Source organism: Stomoxys calcitrans, chromosome 4, assembly GCF_963082655.1.
Source record: "Stomoxys calcitrans chromosome 4, idStoCalc2.1, whole genome shotgun sequence".
NCBI lineage: Eukaryota > Metazoa > Arthropoda > Insecta > Diptera > Muscidae > Stomoxys > Stomoxys calcitrans.
The window spans coordinates 20,496,734-20,518,193 of NC_081555.1; the positions used below are offsets into that span (position 1 = coordinate 20,496,734).

Here is a 21,460-nt window from a genome sequence, read left to right on the forward strand (position 1 = left end):
CGTAGTTATTACAGTTTAAACATATTTGCTCGAAATTTGATACGGATTGTTGAATAAGCCATCCGAAAAAATCCGCCAAAGTCCATCAACATTGGTTCAGAATTGGATATAGCTCCCACATTGTACTTATACACCTACCATGTAGGGTATTATATAGTTGGCACCGCCCGACTTTTGCCATTTCTTAATGGTTTTTGTTTTAACAACATTTAATTGTTATGCCAAATCTTAAGCTACCAACCAAAATTATAAAAAAAACACTCATATCTTTTTGTTTTGCAAATTTTCTTATTTTATTGGTATTGTTATGGAAGTTTCATATTTTTTAAATAATTTAATATGATTAATTCTTGTCTTTAATGATCTTTTTTGTGTTTTTTTCATTTAAACTAAAGCCTTTTAAGGACACTTAAAAAAGTTGTATCAAGAAATAGATATTATATATATGTATATGTGTATGTATGTATGTATATGAATGTATATTTTTATGCAAGAATGTATGCAAGTAAAAAAAAGGAGAACATAGACATTCTTGTTATTTTGATTGCTAAATGCTTCAATAAAATTGGCTTTTTGTGTGTTTCTTTTTAGAGACGAGCTCCATGATCGGAGATTTTCTTTTGTTGTGGGGTTTTCTATGAAAGCTTGTTGTTTATAAACTGCATGGGGCGAGAGCGAAAGCGAGAGAGAGAGAGAGAGAGAGAGTAGAAAAAGCTTTATAAATTCTAAAGCTTACTGTTTATAATAGAAAAAATAGAGTAACAAAATTGTTCAGATTAAAAGACACAAAGGATTTTGCAATGACTAGTTGGGGAGTTTCAGATTTTAACGGCCTTATTCACAAGACTTAATGAAGTTTTTAAGTAGGTTTATTTGACAGTTCTATATGACAGTTGTGTCAAATAAACCTATTTCAAATCTACGTTAAGTTTGTAAATACCGGCCTACATTTTTATATTTAAGAAGTGCAAACATTAAAGCCCTAAAAATTATCCAATGAGACAGAAGAAGGAAGAATAAAAGTACGGCACACTTATCTCGCTATCAAAAAAAAACCTTTTGTTGCAAAATCAAAGCCATTTGCGGGTACTACTTTGTCTTGTCTTTGATGGTCCCCAAGGTGGATTTAAAATGTAGGTCTCACGCGAACAGCTAAAACAGCCGGCCAGTTTTACGGTATGAAGATGACAATTCTTTGTTTGTTGTTGTTGTAGCAGTGTGTTGTGTTCGGAAAAAATGCATTTTACAGGGCTCACTCTCGATTTTTTCAATGTTTGCACCCCCTCTAATGTTGAACCCAGGAACACGAATATGAAATCCGTTTTTGGGACAAGGCTGGTCCCCTTATGGGCCTAGAAAATATGGGTATCGAATAGGTTATAAAAAAACATGTCTAAAAATTGGACCCGGGAAGGACCTAAGTGGTAAGATGACAATTCTTTGTTTGTTGTTGTAGCTGTTGTTGTAGGAGTGTGTTGTGGTCGGAAAAAATGCATTTTACAGGGCTCACTCCCGAATTTTTTTTAATGTTTGCACCCCCTATAATGTTGATCCCAGGAACACGAATATGAAATCCGTTTTTGGGGCAAAGGCTCCTGGTCCGCTTATGGGCCATAATCTCCCCTTTGGGGAGGGGGGAGTGGTCCAGCCTACGAAATATGGGTATCGAATAGATTATGCAAAAACATGTCTAAAAATTGGGCCCGGGAAAGACCTAAGGGGTCTTGAGAACAGCTGGCCAGTTTTACGGTATGAACATGACAGTTTTTTTGTTTGTTGTTGTAGCAGTGAGTTGTGTTTATGGAGCAGAGGCTCCTGGTTCCCCTAGGAGCCATAATCTCTTCTCTCTCATAATCCCCTTGGGGGGAAGTGGAAGTGGTGCAAAAACATGTCTAAAAATTGGACCCGGGGAGGACCTAAGGGGCCTTGAGAACAGCCGGCCAGTGGTATGAATATGACATGACCGTCCTGGTTGTTATTGCTCCTATGGCCTGTTTACTTTTCGTAAAGATGTTCACATTTGACATCCTCGAGCAGATGTCGCTTGATGAACGTACAGTCGTCCGCATATGATACAATCTCTATGCAGTTTGGAGGGGTGAAATATGTAACGGTTTAAAGAGTGCCGGTGTTGTCACCCCGCCTTGGGGAACTCTATAGCATGCAAGGCAGTTGTTGTTTTGAACAGTCTTCGAAATCAATGCTGATGCTCTGCGAGTGGAAATTCTCCAACGAGGCACGGTAGAAGAGGGACAAGCGTCTTGGGTACTGGTGAGATAAGGTGAGATTGGTCTGATTAATTTTAAAGTTCCTGAATGTTAGCCTTAAGCCCGTTTAGACTGCTCTTTAAATTCAGATTTAATGCCTTGATCATCTGTTTTCCCTCCATGACATCAGCTGGCGAGAGCCTTAAATCCGGATTTAGTGAGCAGTCTAAACGGGCTTCAGGCTAAAATTCAGGAGCTTTAAAATTAAAAGTGTGTTTGTCGTTCGCGTATTTTGTTTGCCAGCAGAAGACAACGGGAGAGTGCGTGTGACCGAGAAAAATGTTGAGTGGAAGATGAGGAGTCCAATATTACCCATTATTCTGTAGAAAGCATTACAACAAACCCCTTAAGGTTCTGTGTCCCAAACCAACTATTCTCCACGTGGTTGTTGCTGCAAGTTTTTGGGTGATCTCTTTATCTGGATGTAACATGCTCTTTTACTCTTTTTACCAATACAACTTCTGGGCCCTAACAATGAATATTGGCACACACTTAAACAAATGATGAAATGCTATTGGGTTGCCCAAAAAGTAATTGCGGATTTTTCATATAGTCGGCGTTGACAAATTTTTTCACAGCTTGTGACTCTGTAATTGCATTCTTTCTTCTGTCAGTTATCAGCTGTTACTTTTAGCTTGCTTTAGAAAAAAAGTGTAAAAAAAGTATATTTGATTAAAGTTCATTCTAAGTTTTATTAAAAATGCATTTACTTTCTTTTAAAAAATCCGCAATTACTTTTTGGGCAACCCAATACAAACCCATAGGCCTCTCATATTCAATGTAAGCTCTCACCTTAAAAGAGAGCATATACATAATGACTGTGAGAGAGTAAATACATAATGACTGTGTCACATATGAACGACTCTCAATTAAAGCAAAAACCGTTATTGTGAATTACGCATCCATTGTTAATCCATGATGACTGTGTCAAATATGAAAGACTCTCAATTAAAGCAAACACTGTTATTGTGAATTACGCATTCATTGTGATTGTTGTTGTTTGTCTTTGTGGCGCTCTGTGTCATATTTTGTTACTCTATTTGCAAAGGTTGCTTTGATTAATGCTGCAACCAAGACATCTGAGTGAAGATGTTTTCAGATGCTAACAAATATGTTTTCTTCTTTTCTTAACTTAAATAGTCAATATAAAAAGGAATTTAATTCACTGCTTTGACTCTCTCACTTGCTACTTTAATTTTAAAAAACCCCTTTCTAATGCAAAGGATTATCACCAGCCAAACAATGCCATTTTTCATGATAATGATCTGGCAAACGTATGCAATCCAACCACTGCTGCAATCTTTCACCTTTGCTGTTATGGCCTATGACCAAACTGCCCAGAAAATCATTACTTTTGCCCAAATCCTTATCCCAAACGGTGAGAATCAATGATTGTTTATTCAGATCATGGGGTCCAGCCTCGAAATTGAATTCCTCATTATAGATGGGATTCAAGGTTCGCCATTTGACACTGGTCTTGCATTTCTTATTGCGATGACAATCGGGTTTCATTTGCCTACAAGGGCGAGAGAGAGAGGGAGAGAAAATTCAAAAATTTTAAATGTTAGCAGAGTTTTTGTAGTTCCCTCTTTTATACTTACACTTTCACAAAGGGATCCGATGAACCATTATTATCCATGGGTATTAATTCAATGCATTGTTTAACATTGACAGTCAAAGCTCTTTTCTTGGTATTATAGCACAAGGATATCAGCATTTTACCATGTGGCCATTCCTGGGACATTTCTGCTGCATTGCTATATTGATCTTCTGGACCCAAGGGTACCGAAATTCTATACAAATTGGTATTATGCACCTGTAAGTTAAAAATAAATATTAAACAAAAGCACCAAGTCAAACCATAATTCCTTTCCCCCCCAAATGACAGAAAGTAGTCGAAAAATTCTCACCATTAAGCAGCAGTTTAAGAAAATTTCCTAAATGAGAAAAGTTTCAAACTAAATTACTCACAACTGCCATTACCATTGGGAAGAGAGAGGGGGGATAAAAGAGAAAGAGATAGAGAGAAAGTAATCACGGGTTTTTATAACAGCCAAAAACACAAATAACAAGTTCCACTAAGATTCTAAACACAATCAAAGAGTCAGAAGTCGTCGTCAAATCATTTTATTGAAAAACAGGGATGTTAAAAATGAAAATGTGACTGTATGCACTATAGACCTTTTCAAACCATAATTGACACGTATGTTGAAGTTTATGGGAGAAGTCGTTTCAGCCAAATCGGATAATAATTACAACCTCTAGATGCCCAAGAAGTCGAGATTCCACATCGGTTTATATGGCAGCTATATCAGGTTATGGACCGATTTGAACCCTATTTGGCGCAGTTGTTAAATGTCATAACGAAACACGTCATGCCAAATTTCAGCCAAGTCGGATAGGAATTGCGCTCTATAGAGACTCAAGTAGTCAAGACCCAAGATTGCTTTATAGGGCAGCTATATCTGGACATTGCTGTTTTTGAAGCATTACTAATGGGACTATCATGTCGCTGGCCTCTATAGCAAGCGTTAGCGGTTTTTTGTTTTCCCATATAAAATATTTGTGAAAACAAGTATAAGGGTGCTAAGTTCGGCCGGGCCGAATCTTTTATACCAAGGATCGCATTTGTCGAGATCTTTTCACTGTGTCTCTTTTGAGGCAAACAAAGGAAAAAAGGGAATAAAAGAATGAATTGTTATGCTATTGGAGCTATATCAATTTATGGTCCGATGCGGGCCATAATGAAATGAATGTTGAAGTCATTGTGTAAAATTTCAGCCAAATCGAATATAGAATTCGCTCATTAGGAGCTCAAAAGGTAAAATAGGTGATCGTTTCATAGGGGAGCTGTATTAGGTTATAGGCCGATTCGGACCATATTTGACACGCATGTGGAAGGTCATAGGAGAAGCTGTTGAACAAAATTTCACCCAAATTAGATAATAATTGCGCCCTATAGAGGCTCAAGAAGTCAAGATCCCAGATCGGTTTATATGACAGCTATATCAGGCTATGGTAGATCTACATAAAATGTCATGACGATCAAGAATATGGGGTCTGAGATGAACAGAATGACAAAATTATTACACCCCCATCCTATGGTGGAGGGTATAAAAATTGACGCTGACTCTTTGTTTGGATTTACATTTTAATTTTGTTACTTAATAGGATTGCGTTTTCGTTCGCTTCGTTAAAATCAACCGATTTCATAATGGGAAAAGAGCGTTGGATAGCCATGACAATTGAAGTCGATTTAGTTACGTCCATCTGTCCGCCCATCCGTCTTTCGAAAGCTCGCCAACATTGGAAAGATTTTAGCTAGCCACTCGAAATTTCCACAAATAATTTTGATGAATGTAGGTCAGATGCGATTATAAATAGGCCGCATCGGTCCATATTTAGATAAAGATCTTTATATGAAAATGAAAGTGCTGCGCTTTGTTTGTTTGTGCCGAATACACTCAAAAACGGCTGAACCGATTCATAAAATTTTCAAGGGTAGTAAATTTTGGCTCCTTAGTTAATATAGGGTACTTCACTTTGTTGTTGTTGTAGCACTGTGTTGTACACATGAAGAGGTCAATCCGTTACGTACAACCGGCTGTCATGGGATTGACTTAATTTTGTGATAACCGCCAGGGGGCGCACCCTACCCCTAACCCCAATTTTCAAAAACGACAGATCTCGGAGATGGTTGCATCGATTTAAGCGAAATTTTGTATTGTATGGTAATCCAAAAACACAAAATTGGTATAACCGTGGGGGACGCCCTACCCCAAAATCCATCAAAACGGGCATGTTTGCCGATTGGAACAATATAGGCATCAAATGAAAGGTATTTAAGAGTAGAGAACGAATTTGAAATAATAATTTGACCCCCAGTGTCTGGGGGACGGCCCCACCCCCAAAACCTGCCCAAAAAATTATCAAGGTAATTGAAAGTAAAATATGAAACTTATACAAAACTTTGGGGTCAAGACCTAGCGGGGCCACCCCAATCCAAAAACCACCACCAAATGGACATGGTGGAGATGGACACCTTGGCGCAGAGTTTAGCATGTCCACAAATGATGCTAAACCCCTGGGTTCGAATCCTGGCGAGATCATTTGAAAATTTCTCAGCGGTGATTTTCCCCTCCTAATGCTGGCAACTTTTGTGAGGTAATATGCCATGTAAAAACTTCTCTCCAATCAGGTCAACACACAGTAGCACGCCGTTCGGACTCGGCCTTAAAATGAGGCCCCTTATCATTGAGCTTAAACTTGAATCGTACTGTACTCGTACTGGCATGTAAGAAGTTTGCCTCTGTCCCTTAGTGGAATGTTCATGGGCAAAATGCAATCTTTCAGTGGACTTATAATATGCTTAATGACAGGGTTATTAATTACTTTTTCTATGACCTCCAACATCTAGTCTAAGATTTCCTTAACACCCTTTTACATGTTCTCTCCTAAGAAGTTTTGTTAAACAACTGCTTAAAATTAAGAATTTAATTTTTTTTTGTAAGCCCTCCTCTTTCACATTTTCTTACCGTTGATAGACAAATTTTTGCTGCTCCCAAAAAATCATGACCATATTTATCCTCATCAAATATGGCCACATACAACAAGGCATTACCCAGCTCCTCGGGTTCCACACCCACAAATTGCAGCGTATCATTAAATTCTGGATTTCTGGTTTTATGCACACATTTGGTTTTTGACCAGCGTAAATACTTTGCAGTACCCTCTGCCGTTATTATATTCAACTTACAATAGGGATCTGTTAGACCCGCCGCATCCATGGGTGGCAAATCTCTGGCTCTTACCACACAAGCATCTAGCGCATGATAATTTTCCCTATAACATATGGAAACTTCCAACCAGCCCAGCAAAGGATCTCTGCAATGGGCATTTATGTGATTGGCTCCCCCCGACATGGAGCCTGTGGTGGCCGAGGTGCCCGAAGAACTATCACTTATGGACCACGAAGAGGACACAGAACTTCGCCTATGATTTGAGCTATAATTGGTATTACTCTCTCTGCGATTGTTTGAGTGGGAAGCTGAGGTCAATACTGTGGAAGCTGTGGATATGGTATCATATTCTGGTTGTCCATTACCCTCATTGCGGCAACTTGAGCGATTGTTGAAGAAAAAGGCATTCGACAGCTTTCTCTCCCCTCCGGCAGCGGAGCCATCAATAAAACTGCGTATGGAGCCAAAAGTACGCATGCGAAAACTGTCTTCACGCTGCAGTTTGCTGGGGCTGATATCAGTGCTGGTGGTGGGACTGGTGTTGGTATTAAGCTTCGAGCCAATGACCAATTGATTCATGGCATTGCCCGCCCCATCCAGCACATCTTTGCCTTCGGCATTTTCCTCTTCCTCGGAACTACTGGAATCTGCTACTCTTATGGTTAGCTTTTTGATGCGCACATTACGTGTTGGAGTAGTCTGGCAACTAAGCGCCTTACGTTGAGCCATCAAAGCCTCTGTGGCTAAGGTTGAGGCTGTACTACGGGTAGGTGTCGATGTTGTTGAGGTGGGTATCTCATATTTGGGAAGACCTTTGAAAAACCATGCACCAGATTTTTTCCACATTTCTCGGGTCTCTGAGCATATGCGACATAGCCAAATTTCTTTGGATTTTTCGACAGTATGGTAACGTATGCTAATGTCCAGACTGCATTTGGGACAGACTGACTTTTTGCAATCTTCACAAATTATGCGTTGAGCTCTGAGAATGCCAAAAGCATCACCACATAAACGACAACAATTGGGACCTTTTTCCACAGCCCTTGATTTGATTTTCTCCACACGATCCACCAGGCGACCCACTCTTTGACGTTCTGCCGTTTCGATTTCTTCATTGCGTTGTATAACAGAGATAATGGCAGCCTGTTCTTCAGGTCGCAAGGGTTCATGGACCTGGGAACTATTCCAGCCGGCACGTAATCTGTAAGAAAGGGAGGAAAATATGAATCTAAGATTTCAAATGAAAAAAAAATATTTATATAAGAATTGTTTCCTTTCCTCTTCTACGCTTTTGTTGGGCGTACGAGAATTTGCCCAGAGAAATACAAAGTTTTTTTTATCTTGAAAACGTGATGTGGTAGTGAACAAATAGCCAACGTCATTAGACGGACTCATTCATTTAGCCTATAAATATTAAGCGGGATTGTTCGCTGCATTATCACAGTGTTGTTTATCAAAATATTTTCTCAGACATTTGCCTTATCAGTGGTATTTTTGTCTGCTTTTGTCAGACATGTGAATGTTTGGTGCTCCACTGCGTATGATGAATGTAATCAGCACTAGTAATAGTCATACGCCACCATGGCACATTTACAGAGGGATTTTGCGAAGAACTTGCAAAGAATGGAAAATTTTAAGAAATAACGAATAAAGATATTTTAATAACTTTTTTGAATTTTTGCAGATAAAATAAACTCTGTCCGATTTTTTTTTTACAAAAATCCCCAAATTACCCTTTTCGGACAAAGAGGATTTCAAAATCGGCATTTTTTAATAAATTTGTTGTGGAGGCTACAAATATTGTTTGGCGCAAAAAAGTTTTTGCCTGTGGTTAGAGGACATATGAAATAGAAAAACATAAGCCCGGATGGGCTTTGCGTTTTGAGAACTTGAGGGGGTTTCCCTATTTTTTTTTGGGGGCTATATCCGTTTATAGACCGTTTCGAATCATACTTGGCATGGATGTTGAAAGTCATAACTCAAGTCATTGTTCCAAATTTTAGCCAAATCAGGCGAAAATGGAGGCTTCTAAGGGCTCGAGAAGTTAAATCCGTGGATCGGTTTATATGGGGGCTATATCTGTTTATAGGCCGAATCGCGTCATACTTGGCATCGCTGTTGGAAATCATAACTCAAGTCTTTGTTTCAAATTTCATCCAAACCGGATAAAAATAGAGGCTTATTAGGGCTCAAGAACTTAAATCCGGGGATCGGTTTATATGGGCGCCATATCTGTTTATAGACTAATTCGAAGCATACTTGGCATAGATATTGGAAGTCATAACTCAAGTCTTTGTTCTAAATTTCGGCCAGAACGGTTGAAAATTGAGGCTTCTAAGGGCTTGAGAAGTTAAATCCGGGGATCGGTTTATATGGGGGCTATATGCAAATCTGAACCGATATAGCCCATTTGCAATCCCCAACGACCCCCCATCAATAAGAAGCATCTGTTAAAAATTGCAAGCGGTTACCTTTATGCGTTCGACCGCTATCGTGATTTCGACAGACGGACGGACAGACATGGCTAGTTCGTCTGTGCCGGGCGAACTCGTCACCGGTTTTGCCTACGCGGCATAGGTGGCAAGATGCGACTCGGCGTATGGTTGCCGGACCGCTAGGGCGTTCTGCCTTGCCATTGACCGGAGGAGGACGAAGAAGTTACCGGCGTTTGATAGGAGGTCGCTGAGTACTTTGACAGGGATCATAACCAAACGGCGCCGGGCGAACTAGTCACCGGTTTTGCCTACGTGCCATTTGTCGAGCTACTGAACATAGTAGAAGAGATAGGCAGTGCGTTATAGGTGGCAAGATGCGACTCCGCTTATGGTTGCCAGACCGCTAGGGCTCTCTGGCCTGCCATTGACCGGAGGAGGACGAAGAAGTTACTGGCGTTTGATAAGAGGTCGCTGAGTACCTTAACAGGGATCATAACCGGACGGCGCCGGGAAAACTAATCACCGGTTTGGCCTACGTACCATTTGTCGAGCTACTGAACATAGTAGAACATAGATAGCCAGTGCGGCATAGGTGGCAAGATGCGACTCGGCGGATGGTTGCTGGAACGCTAGGACGCTCTGGCTTGCCATTGACCGGAGGAGGGCGAAGAAGTTACTGGCGTTCGTTTGATACGAGGTCGCTGAGTACCTTAACAGGGATCATAACCGGACGGCGCCGGGAAAACTAATCACCGGTTTGGCCTACGTACCATTTGTCGAGCTACTGAACATAGTAGAAGAGATAGCCAGTGCGGCATAGGTGGCAAGATGCGACTCGGCGGATGGTTGCTGGAACGCTAGGACGCTCTGGCTTGCCATTGACCGGAGGAGGGCGAAGAAGTTACTGGCGTTCGTTTGATACGAGGTCGCTGAGTACCTTAACAGGGATCATAACCGGACGGCGCCAGGTCGAACTAGTCACCGGTTTTGCCTACGTGCCATTTGTCGAGCTACTGAACATAGTAGAAGAGATAGGCAGTGCGGCATAGGTGGCAAGATGCGACTCCGCTTATGGTTGCTAGACCGCTAGGGCTCTCTGGCCTGCCATTGACCGGAGGAGGACGAAGAAGTTACTGGCGTTCGATAGGAAGTCGCTGAGTATCTTAAAAGCGATCATAACCGGATGGCGCCGGGAAAACTAATCACCGGTTTGGCCTACGTACCATTTGTCAAGCTACTGAACATAGTAGAAGAGATAACCAGTGCGGCATAGGTGGCAATATGTGACTCGACGGATAGTTGCTAGGGCTCTCTGGCCTGCCATCGACCAAAGGAGGACGAAGGAGTTACTAGCGTTCGATTAGAGGCCGCTGAGCACCTCAACAGTGATCATAACCAGACACTGTGCCTTAGACCGCATGGAGGAGCGAATGGGAATACCGCACAATGATTTTTGCAGTAGTTGTCTTGAGGAGGATAAGACTATGGAGTACTTGCTGTTTTCATGTCAGGGTCTGCAGGGACGTAGATTCTCCTTTCTGGTGAGGTGGCTCTTCTGCAATCTGGATGACAATATGGGACTCCTCGGATGATTGTTTGACCGCTAGGGCTCTCTGGTTTGTCATGGACCAGAAGAGGACGAAGGAGTTACTGGCGTTCCATAAGAGTTCGCGGAGTACTTTAACAGGGGTCATAATCGGACACTGCGCCATAGGCAGCATGGCTGCGCGTATGGGAATACCACACAATGACTTCTGCAAGAGTTGTCTCGATGAGGATGGGGAGGATTTAATCAAGCACTTGTTTTGTTCATGGCCGAGCTGTCCTCTCTGGTGAGGTGTTTCTTCTGCGATCTGGGTGATCTAGCGAACACATCTCTGGGAGGTCTACTGAGATTTGTCAATGGGACGAGATGTTTTCGACAGAGGGTGCCATAAGCTTCGGCGAAGGCTCATACCTACTTGGATAGGCGTTTCAACGCCACTCTGTTTCTCCATTCCTCCGAATGCGAATTTTGCCCATTAATATTCCACTTAGGAACAGGGGCAAACTTCGCACATATCAATTAGTGCAGTCTGATTCAAGTTTAAGCTCAATGATAAGGGGCCTCCTTTTCATAGTCGAGTCCGAACGGCGTGCCGCAGTGCGACACCTCTTTGGAGATAAGTTTTACATGGCATAGTACCTCACAAATGTTGCCAGCATTAGGAGGGGAAAACCATCGCTGAAAATTTTTTCTGATGGTCTCGCCAGGATTGGAACCCTGGCGTTCAGCGTCATAGGCGGACATGCTAACCTCTGCGCTACGGTGGCCTCCTCCATTCTATTCCTCCTGTTTCTGTAATGCCGAGGTCCGAGGTTTCACATATTCATTCTCTTCTCTTTCTTTCTAGGGTGTCACAATGGGCCAAGCTGGCCTCCGAGTGAATTCACCTATATTGGGCAACCCATTCAACCTAACCTTACCTTTGTTCAGTTCAGATTTAGACAAAACTTCCATATCTTTCTTTCATTCGATATGAACTATCTCGCGAATCCATTAATACAACTTCCAACAGATGCACAGAATCATGTGTACTGCGGAAGAAGTGCAATTGTCACAGAAAAAAAGTCTGTCATTTTTCAAATACACATGCATTGGGGAAAAGTACAGCTAATAGACAGGGTTGTCGAGCGTGGTTAATGTGGTATGTTGTGTTTGTATCATAGATTCAATATACCACCTTACTTTTTTCCGTTCAGATTTAGACATAACTTCAATATCTTTCTTTCATTCGAAATGAACTATCTCGCGAAGCCATTAATACAACTTCCAACAGATGCACAGAATCATGTGTACTACCGGAAGATGTGCCATTGTCGCAGAAAAAAAGTCTGTAATTTTTCAAATACACATGCATTGGGGAAAAGTACAGCTAATAGACAGGGTTGTCGAGCGTGGTTAATGTGGTATGTTGTGTTTGTATCATAGATTCAAACACAACATACCAACGCACGGTTTTTGAAGCCATCACACCTAGTATGGTTGAAAAGTCTTCTAACCAAAGACGAAACGCGTCCCATAGTGGTTGGTGTGTGTTGCGATCTCTGGCTTTCCTCTTCCATTTCCAAAGAATATCTCCGATCATTGAGCTCGTCTTTAAAGAGAAACAAACAGAAATTTAAGTTATTGTAGCCACAATTTTCTTGCTATCTTTACAAAAGTTTACGCAAGACGTACTATTTGATGTCCTATAATGTGCGCAAAATTTCACCAAAACTGGTTCAGATTAAGATATAGGTACCATATATATCTTTCACCCGATGTAAGCTGTTATGGCTATAGTTGACATGATTTTGTTCCTAACTTTAAAGTTTTTTGAAAAAGATGTTCAATCATAAAGATGTTCAAAACAATTAAAGCGTGCTAAGTTCGGCCAGGCCGAATCTCATATACTCTCCACCATGGATCGCATTTGTCGAGTTCTTTTCCCGGCATCTCTTCTTAGGCAAAAAAAGAATAACAGGAAAGATTTGCTCTGCTATTAGAGCGATATCAAGATATGGTCCGGTTTGGACCACAATTAAATTATATGTTGGAGACCTGTGTAAAATGTCAGCCAATTCGAATAAGAATTGCACCCTTTAGGGGGCTCAAAAAGTTAAATAGAGAGATCGATTTATATGGGAGCTGTATCAGGCAATAGACCGATTCAGACCATAATAAACACGTATGTTGATGGTCATGAGAGGATTCGTCGTTCAAAATTTCAGGCAAATCGGATAAGAATTGCGCCCTTTATAGGCTCAAGAAATCAAGACCCAAGATCGGTTTATATGGCAGCTAGATCAAAACATGGACCGATTTGAACCATACTTGGCACAGTTGTTGGATATCATAACAAAATACGTCGTGCAAAATTTTATTCCAATCGGATATGAATTGCGCCCTCTATAGGCTCAAGAAGTCAAGACCCAAGATCGGTTTATATGGCAGCTATATCAGGTTATGGACCGATTTGAACCATACTTGACACAGTTGTTGGATATCATAACAAAATACTTCGTGCAAAAATTCATTCAAATCGGATAGGAATTGCGACCTCTAGAGGCTCAAGAAGTCAAGACTCAAGATCGGTTTATATGGCAGCTATATCAGGTTATGGACCGATTTGAACCATACTTGGCACAGTTGTTGAATATCATAACAAACCACGTCGTGCAAAATTTCATTCCAATCGGATAAGAATTGCGCCCTCTATAGGCTCAAGAAGTCAAGACCCAAGATCGGTTTATATGGCAGCTAGATCAAAACATGGACCGATTTGAACCATACTTGGCACAGTTGTTGGATATCATAACAAAACATGTCGTGCAAAATTTCATTCCAATCGGATAAGAATTGCGTACTCTAGAGGTTCAAGAAGTCAAGACCCAAGATCGGTTTATATGACAGCAATATCAGGTTATGGACCGATTTGAACCATACTTAGCACAGTTGTTGGATATCATAACAAAACACGCTTTGCAGAATTTCATTCCAATCGGATAAGAATTGCGCCCTCTAGAGGCTCAAGAAGTTAAGACCCAAGATCGGTTTATATGACAGCTATATCAGGTTATGGACCGATTTGAACCATACTTGGCACAGTTGTTGGATATCATAACAAAACATGTCGTGCAAAATTTTATTCTAATCGGATATGAATTGCACACTCTAGAGGCTCAAGAAGTCAAGACCCAAGATCGGTTTATATGACAGCAATATCAGGTTATGAACCGATTCGAACCACACTTGGCACAGTTGTTGGATATCATAACAAAATACTTCGTGCAAAATTTCATTCCAATCGGATAAGAATTGCGCTCTCTATAGGCTCAAGAAGTCAAGACCCAAGATCGGTTTATATGGCAGCTAGATCAAAACATGGACCGATTTGTACCATACTTGGCACAGTTGTTGGATATCATAACAAAATACTTCGTGCAAAAATTCATTCAAATCGGATAGGAATTGCGACCTCTAGAGGCTCAAGAAGTCAAGACCCAAGATCGGTTTATATGGCAGCTATATCAGGTTATGAACCGATTTGAACCACACTTGGCACAGTTGTTGGATATCATAACAAAACACGCCTTGCAAAATTTCATTCCAATCGGATAAGAATTGCGCACTCTAGAGGCTCAAGAAGTCAAGACCCAAGATCGGTTTATATGACAGCTATATCAGGTTATGGACCGATTTGAACCATACTTAGCACAGTTGTTGGATATCATAACAAAATACTTCATGCAAATTTTCATTCAAATCGGATAAGAATTGCGCCCTCTATAGGCTCAAGAAGTCAAGACCCAAGATCGGTTTATATGGCAGCTATATCAAAACATGGACCGATATGGCCCATTTACAAAACCTACCGACCTACACTAATAAGAAGTATTTATGCATAATTTCAAGCGGCTAGCTTTACTCCTTCGACAGACAGACGGACGGACGGCAAACGGACGGACATGGCTAGATCGACTTAAGATGACATGACGATCAAGAATATATTGGGTTGCCCAAAAAGTAATTGCGGATTTTTTAAAAGAAAGTAAATGCATTTTTAATAAAACTTAGAATGAACTTTAACTTTAAATATATAATTGCCATTTTGTTCGATAACCTTTTGCCATCTTCCTGGCAAATTTAGTATTCCACGCTCCTAGAACTTCTGGCCTTTATCTGCAAAAAACTGAACCAAGTGCGATTTTATAGCCTCATCATTGCCGAAAGTTTTACCATTTAAGGAGTTCTGCAAAGAGAGAAATAAATGGTAGTCTGATGGTGCAAGGTCAGGGCTATATGGTGGATGCATCAAAAGTTCCCAGCCAAGCTCACTCAGTTTTTGGCGAGTGACCAAAGATGTGTGCGGTCTAGCGTTGTCCTGGTGGAATATGACACCTTTACGATTGACCAACTCTGGTCGCTTCTCCTTGATGGCTGTATTCAATTTGTCCAATTGTTGACAGTAAACATCCGAATTAATCGTTTGGTTCGTTGGAAGCAGCTCAAAATATACCACACCCTTTCAATCCCACCAAACAGACAGCATAACCTTCTTTTGGTGGATATCAGCCTTTGAAGTGGTTTGAGCTGGTTCACCATGCTTGGACCATGATCGTTTTCGACTAACGTTGTTGTAAACAATCCAATTTTCATCTCCAGTTATGATTCGTTTTAAAAACGGATTGAATTCATTGCGTTTAAGGTGCATATCACAAGCGTTGATTCGGTTTGTTAAATGAATTTCTTTCAATACATGGGGTACCCATATTAAAATTGACGCCAAAAAAATAAATTTAAACAAAATTTCGCGCACTTTTTTTCTAAAGCAAGCTAAAAGTAACAGCTGATAACTGACAGAAGACAGAATGCAATTACAGAGTCACAAGCCGTTGAAAAAATTTGTCAACGCCGACTATATTACTACTATATTACCGACAATTACTTTTTGGGCAACCCAATATATACTCTATGGGGTCTCAGACGCATATTTCGAGGTGTTACAAACAGAATGACGAAGTTAGTATACCCCCATCCTATGGCGGAGGGTATAAAAAAAACTTTAATTAAGAAATCCTCCTTGTGCAGTATAAATATTGGGTTGCCCAAAAAGTAATTGCGGATTTTTTAAAAGAAAGTAAATGCATTTTTAATAAAACTTAGAATGAACTTTAATCAAATATAATTTTTTTACACTTTTTTTCTAAAGCAAGCTAAAAGTAACAGCTGATAACTGACAGAAGAAAGAATGCAATTACAGAGTCAAAAGCTGTGAAAAAATTTGTCAACGCCGACTATATGAAAAATCCGCAATTACTTTTTGGGCAACCCAATATATACTTTATGGAGTCTCAGACGCATATTTCGAGGTGTTACAAACAAAATGACGAAATTAGTATACCCCCCATCCTATGGTGGAGGGTATAAAAAAAAACTTTAGTTAAGATCATACACCAACGCGTAAGAAATCCTTCTTGTGCAGTATAAATAAATGCAGCCTATTAAACAACAAAACACAATTCCGCCCCAACCATGGCATTAAACAAATTGAGTACAAGTTTACCAAAAAATATTATCCGCAAAGAAAAACAGACTGCGGCGCCTAAATCATATATTCTACCATTTCGCAGACACACTGAACTTTGCCAAAACCACAGCGGAGACGATGGAGCAAGGAGGCGGCAGAAACAAATATGTATTACAGTAAATTGCGCGCTCAGCAAGAGGGGCCTACTCAAAATGTACTTGCGTTACTTGTTGTAGATGTTTTTGTTTTTGGTTTTCTCTTTATTACTGCCACCAAGGATGTTAGCAACATAATAAAAGCCAAATTGGGAATGGTCAGGGTGTTAAGCTTAAAGTGGTTGAAGTAGCTGTTGGTGTGTTGTAAAGATAAATAAATTTAGTGAGCAACTAAAGTGCTATATTCTTATTGTCTTGCCTTATGGTAACATTGGGTACAATTAACTTTGGATACACAATCCATGCTCTTCTATGGTGGTAGAATGATTTACACTAAAGCAGCCATTGGCTTGAAATAGAGAAGGCCATGCGAAGAATGAAACAAGTAAAAAGGGATTAAATTCGATCAGGATACCCAGCATCTCAGAAATATATATTAACCACCTTTCGTCATAATTCGGTGAAAAATGCATAATGAACCCATAGCAGCTATATATGATATATGATTAGTTTTTGACCAAACTTGGCACGGACTCTTAGGGGTCTAATACAATTCTCTGTTCAAGACGGTAAAAAAGAATATTGATCTGTATAGCAGCTATGGGTTGCCCAAAAAGTAATTGCGGATTTTTAAAAAAAAGTAAATGCATTTTTAATAAAACTTAGAATGAACTTTAATCAAATATATAATTGCCATTTTGTTCGATAACCTTTTGCCATCTTCCTGGCAAATTTAGTATTCCACGCTCATAGAACTTGTGGCCTTTATCTGCAAAAAAACTGAACCAAGTGCGATTTTATAGCCTCATCATTGCCGAAAGTTTTACCATTTAAGGAGTTCTGCAAAGATCGAAATAAATGGTAGTCTGATGGTGCAAGGTCAGGGCTATATGGTGGATGCATCAAAAGTTCCCAGCCAAGCACACTCAGTTTTTGGCGAGTGACCAAAGATGTGTGCGATCTAACGTTGTCCTGGTGGAATATGACACCTTTACGATTGACCAATTCTGGTGGCTTCTCCTTGATGGCTGTATTCAATTTGTCCAATTGTTGACAGTAAACATCCGAATTAATCGTTTGGTTCCTTGGAAGCAGCTCAAAATATACCACACCCTTCCAATCCCACCAAACAGACAGCATAACCTTCTTTTGGTGGATATCAGCCTTTGAAGTGGTTTGAGCTGGTTCACCATGCTTGGACCATGATCGTTTTCGACTAACGTTGTTGTAAACAATCCATTTTTCATCTCCAGTTATGATTCGTTTTAAAAGCGGATCGAATTCATTGCGTTTAAGGTGCATATCACAAGCGTTGATTCGGTTTGTTAAATGAATTTCTTTCAATACATGTGGTACCCAAATATCAAGCTTTTTCACCAGTCCAAGACTTTTCATGTGATAATGAACGGTTGATTTTGGTATATTTAACTTCTCTCCTATCTCACGCTCAGTTACATGACGATCCAATTCGATTAATGCTTTGATTTGGTCATCATCAACTTCATTTGGCCGACCTGAACGTGGCTCATCTTTAAGTGAAAAATCTCCAGAACGGAATTTGCGAAACCAATTTTGACACTGTCTTCCTTTTAAGGCTTTATCACCATACACATCTCGTAACTTTTTAGCAACCTGCTCCGCGTTTTTTCCTTTACGGAAATAATAAAGTAAAATATGACGAAAATGCTCCTTTGTGGGCTCCATATTAAAATTGACGCCAACAAACAAATGTAAACAAAATTTCGCGCACTTTTCTTCTAAAGCAAGCTAAAAGTAACAGCTGATAACTGACAGAAGAAAGAATGCAATCACAGAGTCACAAGCCGTTGAAAAAATTTGTCATCGCCGACTATATTAAAAATCCGCAATTACTTTTTGGGCAACCCATACATCTAAATATCGTCAAAACTCCACAATATTCGGGAAGGATATGTAAGCATCTTATACTACTCCAAATTTCAGCGAAATCGGAAAATAAATGGGCATTTTATAGGCCCGAGAACTTAAATCGGGAGATCCGTATATATGGCAACTACATCCATATATAGACCGATCTGAACCGAATATGGCAGTGATGTCGAAAAGCCCACGTAAGATTAGGTTAAGTTGTAAAGAGGGTGCGGATATTAATCTGTCCCATGCCCCTAATGACATATACCTAAGCCAGTAATCGGCTTGTTGTGTTAGCACATAAAAAGGAGCCTCGAAAAAGAAAATCTAAGTTAGAATCTCGGTGCTATTTACAACATCCTTAATTGTTTTCCATGACACGCCTCTAAGTTGGTTCATTTCTGGTGTGGTGGCCCCACCTAAGTACCGGTGTCTTTTAGTCGCGAAAGCCTGGTAATGACATAGGAAATGCTCCAACACCTGTTGACTTCATTCTTGGAGAAAATACTGCCGAAGTAGTCCCACGTCTGAACAAATGAAAAGTGGATTGGGATAAGTTCCCGCACACATCTCCTGCGACTATCTCCTTTAGATCTGAAAAGGAAGTAGAAACTGCGGGGGATCTTCCCCACATGCCCTACATATGCTATCACTTGTCGCACCAATTTTGCCTAAGTGAGCTCGTAGTCCTATGTGTCCCGTTATGATACCGAAAGCCATACTGACCTCCTGCTTACTTCCATTCAGTAATAGGCTCATCTTCTCATGATCTGGATCTCCCCATAAGATTTTCGCCATCCCAGCGACCGTTTCGATGTTCCACAGGGTTGCGCATGCGCATTCATCGCACACACCCTCAACTCGGACAAAGACCCTAATACTAAAATATCAGGTAGTGCAGTGGCGAGAGACCCCACACAGCCTAAAAACAGGAACCCGACGACAGACCCGTCACCGACTTAAAGATTCGGAATACTGGTATAGGTAAAGATCCTAATATTGAAACATTAGGCGGCGCAGCGACAGGAGATTCAATGCAACCCAACAAGCAGGGAGCCGATGATGGTACCATCCATACCTACTCCCAAGAAGTCCATTTACTTAAGATTTGGAAGACTAAGATAGGCAAAGATCCTAGTATTGGAACATCAGGTAGTACAGGGAATGGAAGACCAATACAGCTTAACAAACAGGGAGCCGATGATGCAACCATTACCGACTTTATAAAGCGTCGGAAGACTAGACTAGGCAAAAAACCAAAAAACGATGACATCAGGCAGTGTGACAGTGTGACAGTGGTAGGAAAGTCTCCTTCTTACACTGCAAGACTGTTGTTCACACTCGACGTCCTCGATCCGAAAGGTTTCGGGTTAACCAAGTTTATTGACGGCAGTTCTCTGGCCTTCACAGCCAAATCGTCTGCTTCTTACATTCCACCTTACTCCGTTATGGCCCGGCATCCAAACGATGCGGATTTTGCCATCCTCCGAGAAGGCGTTAATCTCCTTCTTACACTGCAAGACTGTTCGTGACCTTACTATCCTGGTTGTTTTTGCTCATATGGCAAAATGTTCACACTTGACGTCCTCACGTTAGCACCACACCACCTCCCGTATTTCGTGATCGCCCAGATCTCCTCCTGTAGGACCCTATTATGGTCAGGCAGTCCAAAACAGATCTTAGTCCCTGGGTTCTTAATGTAAACCCCCAGGCCCACTCTGTCCTCTAGCTTTGATACATCCGTGCAACATGATCTTCCTGATGGCAATACTAGGGTTCCGTCAATCCAAAACTGTGCCGATGGCAGCAGTGCCTCACACTCGACCTCAAGGTTCATCTCAGGCATTCGATCAGAAACCTCTTCCATTCCTTCCAGGTTTCCTATCGTTGCCTCGATTATACCGCGAGGGTATGAGCTGTCTATCCTCAATCCATTCTCCCATCGCCTTAAGTCTCATAGCCGCAGGGGCTGCTTCACACTAAATCTGTATGTCAATGGGTTGGATATGTAGAAAAGTCTCCCACGCCCTAGTGGGAGTGGTCCTCATCGCTCCGCCTATGACAAGACAGCATGTACTCTGAACGCCTTGTATGGTTCTTATGTTGCACTGTTTCTCCATAGTAGTTCACCAAACTACTCAGGCGTTAGTAAGTATTGGTCTAATCACACTCCTGTAGAGCCAGTGAACTATCCTCGGTTCAGGCCCCATTTCGAGCTTGCGGCGCTTCTACATAGTGCTCTGTGAGCCTTTTCAGTAAGCTCCTGAATGTGACACTTCCAATTCAGTTTCCTGTCCAAGATCACACCTAAGTATTTGAAATCGTCTTACTGAGGAAAAGTGGTGCGTTAAATTGGCCCACCTTCGTCTTCCTCGTGAACAGGCTTTCAGTGTTCTCTGGGTTAACATTGAGACCTCTGGGTCTAGCCTAGTCATATGCCATAGGCAAGACCTTTTCGGCCTTTCAGCATAGCTGGTTCGGATCCTTACCCTTAAGAAGTATTATAACATAGCAGTCGGTTTCAAACCCCTCGTATTGAAACCGTCCGCTATTTACCGGGTATTTACCCAATTTATCGGGTTTACCCACCCATCTATACTCCAAAGCTGGGAATTTATAATTTTGCAGATATCTTGGGTATTAAAACATTTTCCAAACAATTTTTGATGATTTCGTATTTTTTGTATATAAACCTGACCTTTTGAACTCATAAAATTGGATTTTAGTTATATATTTATATATATATATAGACCGATCTCCAGACTTAAAGTCTTGAGGCAATAAATTGGTAATATTTCACCTGGATTCGATGAAATTTGGCACAGTTAGTTCTGTTAGACCCCGCTTCATTTCTGTGAAGTGTGGTTAAGATCGGACTATATTTGGATCTAGCTGCCCCATAGACCGACCACCCTTTCTCCG

General features: G+C 40.9%; 1 protein-coding gene across 1 annotated transcript in view; it reads right to left on the minus strand.

Annotated features, from left to right (window-relative positions):
* Positions 1-457: 457 nt before the first annotated feature.
* LOC106089444 (synaptotagmin-like protein 5) overlaps positions 458-21,460 on the minus strand; it is a 94,687-nt gene continuing 73,684 nt past the window's right edge. Inside the window, exons 2-4 of the mRNA XM_013255294.2 lie at positions 6,803-8,207; positions 3,869-4,083; positions 458-3,783 (exon numbers count right to left, since the gene is read on the minus strand). Of these exons, the coding sequence (XP_013110748.2) occupies positions 3,480-3,783; positions 3,869-4,083; positions 6,803-8,207 (1,924 nt within the window). The 3' untranslated portion in view covers positions 458-3,479. The remainder of the gene's footprint in view (positions 3,784-3,868; positions 4,084-6,802; positions 8,208-21,460) is intronic.